Source organism: Lemur catta, chromosome 25 (assembly GCF_020740605.2).
Source record: "Lemur catta isolate mLemCat1 chromosome 25, mLemCat1.pri, whole genome shotgun sequence".
Classification (NCBI taxonomy): Eukaryota; Metazoa; Chordata; class Mammalia; order Primates; family Lemuridae; genus Lemur; species Lemur catta.
In genome coordinates this window covers 12,544,572-12,557,577 of record NC_059152.1, presented here as the reverse complement: position 1 = coordinate 12,557,577, position 13,006 = coordinate 12,544,572, and the positions used below count along the sequence as shown (strand labels likewise).

The following is a 13,006-nucleotide window of genomic DNA, read 5'->3' as shown; positions in this document are numbered from 1 at the left end:
GTTAAAATTATAGCTGACCTTGAACAACATGGGGATTAGGGCATCAACCCCTAGAGTAGTCAAAAATCCACATCTAACTTTTGATCCCCCCAAAACTTAACTACTAAGAGCCCACTGTTGACTGGAAGCCTTGCCAATGACACACACAGTCTAGTAATGCATATTCTACATGTTGTACGTATTATGTATTCTTACAATCCAGTAAGCTAAAGAAAAGAAAATGTTATCAAGAAAATCATAAGGAAGAAAAAATATGTTTACTATAAATTAAGTGGAAGTGGATCATCATAAAGGTCTTCATCCTCATCATCTTCACACTGAGCAGGCTGAGGAGGAAGAGGAGGGGTCACTCCTGCTGTCTCAGGGTGGCAGAGGTGGAAGGAAATCCACATATAAGTGGACCCATGCAGTTAAACCTGTGTTGTTCCAGGGTCAACTGTATATGTTTTGACATATATAATTTTGAAAAGATCGCACACAATATTAAAACTGCTGAGAAAAAAAAAGTATTCCTTTCTTTTCTAACTCCACGGCCACCACGTACCTTCCCAGTCCAAATTTCAGGGACAAAAAGTCCTCACTTAATGTCATCAGTGGGTTCTTGGACATTGCGACTTTAAGCAAAATGACCTATAACAAAACCAATTTTTTTTCCTCATCAACATTATAATGAAACAACATTATCCAAGGGCCTGTTCTATGTCATTTTGCTTCAAGTCACAGTTTCAAAGAACCTATTGATGTTAAGAGAGGACTTACCGTACTTTTTTGTAATATTACCTACCCTCAGTTCTACTCCTTGATGGAAATGTCAATCAGAGTATTGGCTGCAGGTCAGAACTCAGGCAGAGCCACCGACACCCCCATCCGGAGCAGGCTCCCGGCTCGCCAAGCTTGCTAGTCTGTCTCAGAGGGAAATGCTCTGGACACATAAAGGAGCAGGGTTTGCAGCAAACCACCCTTTGGCTTCCCTGGGTACCACCTGCATCTACCACGCTTACTGTGGCCCTAAAGAAGTTTTCACGCTGGCTCTTTCTGGGGGTTCCCTTAGGACCCAGGACACCCTTCTTACGACACCACTTGTTACACTGCATCACAGTTATTTGTGGACCAGCTGCCTGTCTTCGCCACCAGGATTTATGCTTGTTTAAGGGCTGGGATCTCTTATTAATTTCTCAAGCCCCACTTTCTAACACAGTGCCTGGCACATAGTAGGCACTCTATAAATATCTGCCAAATGTATGAAATGTACTCAAAAGAAGATGTGAAGTCTATGCCCAAAAACTTTTATTTTCAGGGCTGTTTTGCTTTAGTTTCCCAGGCAATTTCACTTTAAAATTTCTACCGATAAACTGACAGGGTGAAGGAACGTCGGCACTCCCCACGCTGCACACGGCTTGGGTTTGCCTTTTGACATTGGCCCTTGGGAGCCGGGCAGAGACCATGGAAAGCGCACTTAGTTGGAGGCTTCCTGTGCAGGACAGCTGCCCCTCCAGGAGAAGGTGATCCAGGGGCAAAGCTGGGACTGGCATCCAGGGGCACCTGTCTCCAAAGCTCTGTGCACATCACAGTGCCTTTCTGGGAGGCAGAATCGAAGGCAGATCGTCACCCCTTCCCACCAAAGCATCCTGCACACAACCTTCAGAAATGTGGGCTGTACTCTTTCAACTATTAACATGCTCTCATTTCCCTGATATAATCTGCTGTCTTCCTGAATTTATTAAAATCTTGTCCGAAATCTTTGTATTTCTTATCTGCTATACTTCTTAAACAGAATGAGTCTACAGATTTACAATACATAGCGTGAATTCGCCCTTACTATCATTTACCTAAAATTTACCTCTTTCAATCTTAAAGAAAAGCAACTGTTGTCTCTGATTTTCAAATAGGTTCTGTTCCAGGACTCCACTGGCATTCCGAATGCACGATGTCCTAAAACGCCATAGGTTGTGGTCAGCACCGCAGCTCACCTAAGAAAATGCAGCCAAGGAAAACAGGAAATTCTGGAAGGAGATGGACACTGCTTGTCCTGTGCATTCAGACAGAATCTCAGATCTTCAGGTAATCACACACACACACAAACTCAGCAGTGCAATCCTGGGAACACGTATTTAGGACGGCACTGGTGGAAGATGTCGCTTCCTCAAGGTACAAAGTGCTCGAGTAACCAGGACTGTCACTAACCACCCTGTGGATGATCCCACCTGTTGACATTCTCTCCTCCCAGAAAACTGTCCTCTATACTGATCCTTTCTATTCTCATTGTAACCCTGTTTCAAACTTGAGAAAACAGGTCTCCATTTTCAGTTGCTTTTTGCCATGGAAGCTTGTTAGAGGCTGTTGGGGGTTTTTGGGGGGGGTTTTTTTGTTTTTTTTTTTGAGGTGGGGTCTCGCTCTGTTACTCAGGCTAGAGTACAGTGGTGTGATCATGACTCACTGCAGACTCAAACTCCCGGACTCAAGTGATCTTCCTCTGCCTCAGCCTCCTGAGTAGCTGCTGGGACTACAGGTGTGCACCACCACGCCTTGCTATTTTTTTTTTTTTTTTGGTAGAGACAGGGTCTTGATATGCTGCCCAGGCTGGTCTCAAACTCCTGGCCTGAAGCCATCCTCCTGCCTGATCCTCCCAAGGTGTTGGGATTACAGGTGTGAGCCACCGTACCCAGCCCATGTTGGAAGCTTTGAAATGTCAAAATTATATTTTCTACTGGTTTCCTGTCCACCACCTCGGAGAGGATGAGACCAGGCAGGAGGGAGTGCAGTGACCACTTCTCACCAAGGTCTCAGCCACCTGCCCACGGGGTCTCTCTTCCATATGTCTGCTCACTTCCCACTGCCCACAATCCAGGCAGTAGCCCCATCTCACTGCAGGGGCTGGGAAGGTGCTGACAAGCCTGGGCTGGGAGGCACCCAGGGGAGACAGGTTTGGGAACAGTGATCATCTGTGCTTCACAGCCCCTTGCAAGGGACTCATTAATTAGCCAGTCTGACCTGCATAAACTATGTCTCACATTCACCGATCTGCTCATTGGTCCTACTCATTGATCCTTCCTAGTACCCTAATCAAAGGGCCCAGTCTACCCTATGTCACTTAACCACTCTGTGACTCAGTTTCCTCATTTTAAAAACAGGAACAATGATAGTACTCAGCTCCCAAGATGGTTATGAGGATTACATAGGTTAGAAAGTGCTTAGAACAGCATCTGGTACATAGTGAGTGATACACATACCAGCAGCTGGCTTGTACCCTTTCTGACAGGACCCTAACAGAGTCCTGTCTTGGGGGTCTCTGGCCACTAGCAAGTAGGCAAGTGGTAGAAGCCCAAGGATTGGGTTGTTCCCGAAAGTTCGGTCCTCTACCCAAGACAGAAATCTCCGTATCACACACCGGTGCTTCCAGGATAAGGAATTCAGTCCTCTGTGAAGCTGCCTTATCCGCTCTTCTGCTATTTGGGGTGTTAGAGATGCTCAGCTCCTTGTAAACATTCTTTATCAGTGCCAGTTCCCAGATGCATTTTAAAAATCTGCTTCGGCTATCTATTCTTTTGTTCATTCAATCGTTCAGCAAAAGCTGAGCACTGACCGTGTTCTCACCATGACCACAACGCCCACGGTCTCTGCCCACGTGAAAAGTGAACTAGCTGACGGTGGATGGCAAGGGGTGCTGGGAGGGACCAGAGGGAAGGTGGTGCTTTTAGATCCATAGAGATAGTGACACCGGAACCAAGACCAGACCAGCAAGCAAGGGCTGCCATTCAAACACCAGCAGGAAGAACGTTCCAGGTGAGGACCTGGCAGGCACAAAGTCTCTGAGACAGACAGAGGATCAACTTAATGGTAGGACAAGTGCCGCAAGGTGACACTGGAGAGGAAGGCTAGGGTGGGCCTGGCGACCTGGAGGCCACGCTCTCGCGAGCCTGCAATTCCCTTTGGCTTGGATGGGAAGCCGTGAGAGGGTTTAAGCAGAGAAGGGAGTGGACGGACTCATGTTTGTGAAACATCACTTCTCCCTCCACCACGGCCTGGGGGAAGAGAAACGGGACTGGGCGGTGGGCACGAGCAGAAGCTGAGAATCCAAGCAGGCGAAGGCTCCAGCCGCCCGGCCAAGGGGCAGCGTTGCCCTGGTTACAGCCAGCAGCAACGGCAACGATGTCAGAAGCAGAAGGACTTGTGATTCTAAGCTCCTTAAAAAAGTGATTTCTTAAATATATACCTAAATTTGGCCAGCTGTTCATCCTTTTGTAATAATTCTTCCTGGAACTCACAAATAATGGGGAAGAAAGCTTTTTATACTACATTCGAGGCAAGGCAAACGCCACCTTTCCACAGAAGGTATTTTAGGTATTCTATTATTCTTCTGGCATGACATCCTCTCATGCCTCTCCAGAAGATAATACTGTATTTCTTCTCACCAATAAAGGAATAAAGGTTTTATCACAATTCTTTTTGTTGTCACTTTCTGTTTTCCTTCCTTAAAGGAAGGACACTTTTCCACGATTCCACCCAAAGTACTCATTTCTCAACAAACTTGCCAAAGCCCCCTCCCCACGGGATCCAGCATTTGCTAGGTAAATCTACATCATTGCCTGAACCTGGAGTTTGGATTCCTGCTGCAGCTACTTGCAATGGTAACGATTACAAGTGTTAAATTTCAAAACCTTTTCACCTAGAAGATCCTCAAGAAAGGAAGCTCAGTTTGGTGGGGAACAGAGCTAGCAGCTGTCCATGAGCAAAGAAGGTGTCCATGACATGCCTTCTCCTCCCCCCACCCCCCATGCCTTTGCCCAAACTGCTCTCTGGTAGAAACACTTTTCCTTTCTCTTTACCTAATTTTTATTTATTCTTCAAAATGCAGCTTAGGGGGCTAGAAACACTGCCTCTTCCCTAGCCTAGCTGCACGAGGTGTCTCACTCTGGAATCTTGTAAAAATCCGTGTTTACCCTGATCATAGCATTCACCAGAGACTCTTATCTCTTTTTCTTCATTTGGTCTCTCCAACTGGACCCCAGGGGGCATCTCTTACTTACTGTTTTACCCCAGCAGGGTTCAATGTGCTGCTGAATTAATGCCTGGCACACCCGGCACCTTGTTGGTGGGAGTATAAACTGGAATACTGTTTGGCAGCATCTACTAAGCAGTGGTTCTCAACAACTGGTGATTCTGCCCCCCAGGAAAATGTTGCAATGTCTGGAGACGTATTTGGTTGCCACAACTGGGGAGACGGGGTGCTAGCGGCATTTACTGGGCAGAGGCCTGGGATGCTGCTACACACCCAGGATGGCCCCCCAGAACAAAGAATCATCTGGCCCAAAATGTCAGCACGCCCAGATTGAGAGACTTTATACTAAAGGCAAACATACACCTAACCTATGACCCAGCAATCCCACTCCTATGTACATACGCCCAAGGGAAATGACGTGTACGTCCATCAAAAAAACGCGTGCAAGTATGTTCACAGCAGCTGTATTCATAAAAGCCCCCAAACTGGAAACGCAAAAGCCCACTGATAGGATCCTGGATAAACTGTAGTATATTTGCACAATGGAATACTACACAGTAATGTAAAGCTATGACTGCTGCATGCAATAATATGGATGCATCCTGCAGATAAAACAATATAATGGGCAAAATTGACCCATGGTGATGAAACTCAGAATAATGGCTGCCTCTGGGAGCAGGGAGGTACTATGTGGGAAGGGATGAGGGGGGACCTTCAGGGTGCTGGGAATGTTCTTTACCCCGATCTGGGTGGTGGTGACCTGGATGTACCCATGTCAGAATTCACTGTGCTGTGCACTAATGACTCATGCACTATCTGTGTGCTACACCCCAGTAAGCTTCCTCAAATGAAGCATCCTCTACGAGCCACCCTACTGGGAATCACACATTGGTTTGCTGCCTCATAAGCAAAAAGATGCTCTAACAGATCCTCCAGCACACTGTTGGCAGAAGCATAAGAAGGTACATTTCTGGAAGGCTCTTTCACAACAGATATCAAAAGCCTCAAAAAATGTGCAAAATCCTTCCTTCAATTCTATTTTGATCATTTCATGCTAAGAAATAAAGGATGTGTACACAAACTTAAGCTTCAATAATATTCATCATAGCATTGATTTAATAGCAAAAAAAGAGGGGGGGAAAGTAGGGTAATAAACTCAGTCCTAACCAAAGGGAACTGCAGAGTATCACAGATTCAGTAAAATATCTTCTTAAAATTTAAATGGAAAATGTTCACAATATATTAATTATAATTAAAAATCAGGTAACCCAACAGTATGTAACCTAAGATACATGAAGTATATGTTCAGTATATCAACTGTGGTTATCTCTGGGTAATGAAAGATAAATGGTATTTTTAAATTTTTTATCATTTTTCTTTTCTAAAATAAATGTATACTACTTATTAATAAGAAAAATATATAATCACAGCTCTTAAGAGGAAAGGTGAGTTTCAGATGCTAAAATTGTGAATTAGGGCCCGGCGCGGTGGCTCATGCCTGTAATCCTAGCACTCTGGGAGGCTGAGGCGGGTGGATCGCTAGAGGTCAGGAGTTTGAGACCAGCCTGAGCAAGAATGAGACCCCGTCTCTACTAAAACTAGAAAGAAATTATCTGGCCAACTAAAAAATACATATAGAAAAAATTAGCCAGGCATGGTGGCGCACGCCTGTAGTCCCAGCTACTCGGGAGGCTGAGGCAGGAGGATTGCTTGAGCCCAGGAGTGTGAGGTTGCTGTGAGCTAGGCTGACACCACGGCACTCACTCTAGCCCGGGCAACAGAGTGAGACTTTGTCTCAAAAAATAAAATAAAATAAAATAAAAATTAAAAAATAAAATTGTGAATTAGACCTCAAGTAAACCACTCTGCTCCAGTGTATTCAAAGCCCCACCTCCTGCAAAACAGCTCTAAGCTCCCACTAGCAGGGCTCAAGATTAGCAAGGATTAAATAAGGAGCTAGATAAAATTCTAGAATCTTCTCTTCTGTATCCTCATTGTGGTGTTGATTACACAAATCCATTCATGTGTTAAAGCTCACAGAACTATATACCCTTCCCCCCCAAAAGTTAAAAGCAATCATTTTTAACTATGAAAATAAATCTTTTTGACTGAAAAAAGTTCTAGTTAAAAAAAAAAAAAAGCATTCCCTTTCCTGACTTACTGAGTCTGACTAGTTGGGCAGCGATCACTTAACCAGGTAATCTCAGCACCCCCGGACTCTGATGAGAGAGACACCTCTCCATCTTTCCTCTGTGAAGTGGAGGTGGCAAGTACTCCGTATGGAGTCCTAGTGAAGATTAAGTGTGACAACGCGTGAAAACGCAAGTGACAAATGAGACTGTTGTTAGCAGCGGCAGCAACTCAAGTGTCACCCCCACACGGACAGACTCCTGGGAAAAGAGCAAAACAGCTCTCCCAGGAAGCTGCCTTCTCTGAATTCTCCGTGGCGGCTGCAAGATGACACCGGCTTGAGCTTGGTTACTCCGTAGCATTGACTTGGCTCACCAAGATTCAGAGATCTCCCTGGAACCACAGAACATGGCACAGAGCTAAAGGCAGGAGCAGCTGCTTATACTTCATGCCACAGACAGGGCTCCAGGTCTCTGAGCTTACAAACCCCTTTTTCTCTTCTTGTCAAAATGATTTTAAACCACATAAATCAAACTCTAAAGATAAAACATTCAACCATGCCAATCTCCAAAGCCACATGTTCCTCTCCAGCTTCTCAAGGTCATGCCTCCCCGCTGAACGATTAGAGGGTTGCTAATGTAGTGCTCGGGCAAAAAAACAAAACAACAACAACAGAATCAACCTCTTCTATGAAGCCCAATCCCTAACGGAAAGAGCGAACAGCTCGGATCCCAGCCAGTCACGACAAAGGACGGACAGAGCCAAGCAGACAAGAGTCCTTGAGCATCTGTGAATCTGTCAGTTCCTTTGCCTCCTCCGAATCACAAGACTGCTCAGAATAAGAAACCAAAAGGGCAGAGACTCAAAAAGCAGCCGGGCCTGAATTTCATGCTGTTTCTAAAGAGTGAGCTCCCATGCTGTGCTGGTTATCAGCAGTGGGCAGGCAAGGCCGACAGCTTGAGGGGCTATTCTAGAAGAATGTGCAGCAAGTCTGGTTCAGGGAGAGTCATGGGTTCCGCACTCCCAGTAAGCATGTCAGCTCCCAGGCTGACCCCCATCCATGCAAGGGTTAAGAGCCTGTCAAGCCAGCCCTGTAAGCACAGGCACTGTATTTAAGTCATCGCAAGGGGACCCAGACCTCAAAGCACAGCCAGAACCTGGGGGAGGTGAGAAAGGAGACAGAGGGGTGGCAGAGGCCCTTCTCCACCAGTAATTGCTGGTTGCACTTCCCGAGAGGCTGATCTAGGAAGCAAAATATGCTGAAAACAGAAGGAAGTGGCTGGGAACACTGGAACAGCCTGAGGAATGGCTGGGATTTCCAGCCTTAACTACAGAAATGCTGCTAGTAGGGCTGGCACAGGATCTAGCACTGCTGCATCCCTCCCCCTCCTCCTCTCTGGTGGGCACCAAGTGCATCCCTACTGCACGCACACCCTCCACAAGGTGGGGCATATGGTGGCTCCAACTACAGCTCAATGCACACTGGTCCTCAGCGTCTACCTCCCTCCTGCACAGCACTCTCTGCAAAGGTTTCTAGGTCATTGAGAGCTTAGAGACAGCAGTTATAATCTTTTGCTCATAAAAAAAAAACCTACTTAGCCCAAACTAGCACAAGCAATACACGTTTACATACGATACAGTTACACATACACATTTACTTACATGCACATTTACATAAAATACACATTTACACACGTACACATACACCTGTTTTCACAGTGGGAACAAAGCAAGAAGCTTCCTCTATAAATCTAGAATCCTGTGCTTTCCTCATTTGATTCCAGAAGCAATAGCTATTTGGATTACATATTTTCTATTACAAAGCCTGATTGATTACAGATGGAAATGCCACCAGCTTACTGTCCTCCCCACCGCACTCTACCCACCCAGTGAGATCTGTTAATAAACTGGGGCAGAAAGATGGAAGAGAGATCCAGGCTGCATTCCTTGCAAGTACGGAACGCTTGCTTGCTGGAGTGTCTTAGATACGGCACTCTGGCAAACCTAGCAGGCTGAACCTCTCGGCTCGCAGAGCAGCCGGGGTGCAGCTCTCAGCCTCCTGACAAACACATCCATCTCTCTCCACGCTGGCAGGTGCAAAGATTTTTCTCTGACCAACCCCATACTTCTGCATCTATTTTCAGCCCCCATAAGTCATATTCCAGTGTTTCAGGGAAGACAATTCAAACTTAACAAGCCATCAACCTCATCTCTCCACCCCTCTCACCCCAAATTTCCCTCAGGGAGAAATTTGCAAAGAAGAAATTCTAAATTAGAACTGGATTTAAAAGGCAAGCTCCCACACAGAACGGGAAAACGAAACTGGGTATGAAAAACAAATAACCACTAAAGTCTTTGGTTAAAGGGCTTCACTGTGATGCTTAGGTCCAGGTGTGAACTCAGTGGGCATCTGCAGGAAGCAGAATTTGAGCCTAACACCAAATGACACACAATATTGTTCTTCATGACCATAAGTGCTGCAGTGGCCAGATTAAATGTCTGTGCTGCAGAATTTCACCGATTTAAAGGTTACCAAGAAATATAAAATTGCTTTTAAACGTATTTCAGTGTGCTCACCCTTTCTGCACCAGCACGTTCATGATTCTTATTCATAACCAGGCTTAACCTAGCACAAGTTCCCTATTTTGCCTCGAGATACAAGCAAGCAGACTTGCTATATTCTCCCAGGTGGACTTGTATCTCAAATGTTCCAAGATCAAAACTGTACCACAGATACTCAAGGCATAAAGTCTGCCAAACCAGGGCTCTGAACTGATACAATTCTTAAAGAGCCAATATGGAAAACAGCTGTCCAGTGCAGGAGGAACTTAATCACATCCTGGAAAACGTATGGTGGTATAAAAGGACCATACAGAGTGATTCTGAAGATTCCCAGACTCTTAACCACAGCCCAAATGCACATGCTTTAAAATGCACCCACCCCACAGCACTGCACAGCTAACTCCGACTTTGCAAGCCCAGCTGTAGCTCCGTGCACCTACACCGCAGTCTGCAGAAGGTTTGCAAACCACTCCCTACCGACAGAGTCCACCCAGCCCTACCAGCCTCCCAGCAGGCTGCAGCATCATGTCCAGATCCAAGTCCCGGCACTAGCCGGAGGTCCCTTGGGCCTGCCTTCTGTGTGCCATGTTCCTGACCGGTTGAACAATAATCACAGAAAGCCACAGGAAAAGCCGCATGAAGCCCACAGAGGCCACTCCCTGGCCTTTATCAACACTGGTTGCATGCACTTCCACGGAAGAACATGGTGTGCAGGAACACGGGCCTGCCACAGAAGGCCGTGGAGCAAGGAAAATAGCTTCAGAGGGTGGCTGCAGACGCTGGTCTCCACCTTTCAAAGAAGGCAGAGGCTGCTGAGCTTAAGTTGAGTACTGATCTTACAAAGCCAACTCCCACAAAAACAAGCAGTAAGGAAGCCTTGGGGCAGCCACAGCTGCCTGCACTCAGCCACCTTCTCCAGGTGTTCGGGGCTCGGCTATTACCAAAGTGGTAGGCAGAGCACACGGGACAGGACCTGCTGGGACAAGAGCATGCACCTGCATCAACGCTGCTGAATCCGTCCCTTCCTTCCTCCCGGTTCTCAGAAAGGAAAGTTTCTCAGATTAGCAGAACGCTAAACCCAGTAAAGACGCCATGGGCGGCCCCTCCCTCAGCTCTCACTGGGCCGCGCTCCACCTGCTACCGGGTCACCTGGGTAAGGCTTGCTCTGGAGCCATCACTGCAAAACACCTCCCACCCTCTCTCCCCGACCCCAGCCAAGCCAGGCTCACAATCCCCGCAACTAGGGCAGCCTAACTTTAAGCGGCCCCTAAAGTCGGACCCCACAGGTGTGACTGGCTCCCAGGGCAGCACGCGGGGACACTCCAGCGAGGGAACGCAGACCCCCCTCGTCGGCGAAGCGCTGGCCACGGCCTCCGTCTCATCCCCTCCGCCCACGGCTGTGGAGCCCCTAGGCCAGACTAATTTCGAACTAAATCCCCGCTCCCGAAACGCATTTGCTTCCTACAGGCGCAGCCGCCGCAGTCAAGCCAGCCCGGGGGGCATCTGGAGTCCGTCCGCCCGTGCCCACGGCCCTCCGGGCGCAGCCTCCGGCCGTCCAAGCGGGGGTCCCGGCGCCGCGCCCTTGCACCCCGCCCCGCAGGCCGCCCCTTACCGCCGGTGTCCTCGAAGCGCGGGGGCGGGCGGTCCCGCAGCGCGTGGCTCCAGCCCGCGCCGGCCTCGTCGTCCTCCGGGCCCTGCGCGTCCGCGGAGCGCGGCGGCTGCGCGGCGAGGGCCCCCAGGGGTCCGGGGCGCTCGCGCTCGTCGTCCGAGGAGGCGGCCGAGGAGGAGCGCGAGGCGGCCGAGGTGCTGTAGAAGGGGTTCCCGCCGCTGTCCGGGCCCGACTCGCCGAACACGTCGTCCGAGATGTGCAGGCTCTCGTAGCGCGCGCGGGCCGCCTCGAGCAGCGCCGGCGCCCTCCTCCGCGCGCCCGCGCCGCCCTCGGCCATGGCCCCGGCCGCCGCCCGCGCGCCCGCGCCCCACAGCGCCTCCCAGCCGCACGCGCCGGGCCCCGGGCCCGCGCCGCGGCCCGCCGCCCCCCACCAGCGCAGCCCACAGCACAGCGCCCGCCGCCCCGCGCCCGGCCGGCCCGCCGTCTTGGCCGCCGCGGGCCCGGGGCCCGGGAAGCGCCCTCGGAGCTCGGGCACCGCGGGCTGCGCGCCGCGGCGGAGGCTGGGGCTGGGGCTGCGGCCGCGACCGGGCGCCGCCGCCGCGTCTCCTGGCACCGCTGCGCTCCGCGCTCCCTCCCGCAGCAGCGCCGGCCGACCCTCCCGGGCGCGAGCCGCCAGCGCCGGGCCCACCTCCTCGCTCCTCCGCCCGCGGGCCAATGGGGAGCGCGGCGCGGCACGGCGGGGAGGGGCGGGACCTGCGGCGGGCCCGCCTCCTCGCTCCTCCGCCCGCGGGCCAATGGGGAGCGCGGCGCGGCGGCGGCGGGACGGTGGGGCGGGGCCAGATCCGGGCCCGCCTCCTCGCTCCTCCGCCTGCGGGCCAATGGAGAGCGCGGCGCGGCGGGGAGGGGCGGGGCCTGCGCCGGGGACGCCCGTCTGCTCCGCGGGGCGGGGCGGGGCGGGGCGCGGCCAGGGCCGGCGCGGAGGCGGAGGCCGCGGGCGGTTCTGTGGGACGCGCCACCCGGGACGGCCACCGCAGGCCCCGCGCTGCCGCCGGGTCGGGAGGGAGGCCCGGGAGGGCTGGGGAAGCGGATGCTCGGCGGGGCCTTCGTGCCGCCGGTCCGCGGCCCCGGGCGCGGCCCACCCAGCTCTGCGTCCTCCCGCAGTCGCGCCCGGCCGGGGAGCTGTCCGCGCCGGTGGTTCTGAACCGGGCGCCGCGGAGACGCTCCAGGTAGGCGCGGGTCCCAGGGTCACCTCTCCCGCGGCTGCCGCTGCCTCCCGTGGGTCACCCCCGCGGCGCCGCGCGCTCCTGTGAATACCGGGGCTGTCGGGCTCCCCGGAGTCTTGCCCTCATTAGGAGCCGGCCTCGCCGGTCCATTTCTGGGGTCAGATGCTAAGTCAGTCTCGCTTCAATAACCACGTAATTTAAAGGTGGCAGCAACGCAATTAGGTATAGAGTCATTTCTCATCATCTTTGACGTTTGACATCTCTTGAACTCAAAATATTCATTACTGCCACATATCGATTACTCGAAAACATCTATTGAACGTCTCCTTCACACACACACTTGACACACTCGTCTGTTAAAATACTGCACGGTCACCCGGGCTCCAGGGCTTTGATGAACAATGGAGCAGAAATGTTCCCTCCGCCCCTCTCTGTTGGGCAGGAACGTGTGGTGGTCATCCTGTCGATGGCCCAAACATCAAT

General features: G+C 51.1%; 1 protein-coding gene across 1 annotated transcript in view; it reads right to left on the bottom strand.

Annotated features, from left to right (window-relative positions):
• PGBD5 (piggyBac transposable element derived 5) overlaps positions 1–11,637 on the bottom strand; it is an 82,757-nt gene extending 71,120 nt beyond the window's left edge. Inside the window, exon 1 of the mRNA XM_045537032.1 lies at positions 11,304–11,637. Within this exon, the coding sequence (XP_045392988.1) occupies positions 11,304–11,637 (334 nt within the window). The remainder of the gene's footprint in view (positions 1–11,303) is intronic.
• Positions 11,638–13,006: the final 1,369 nt, after the last annotated feature.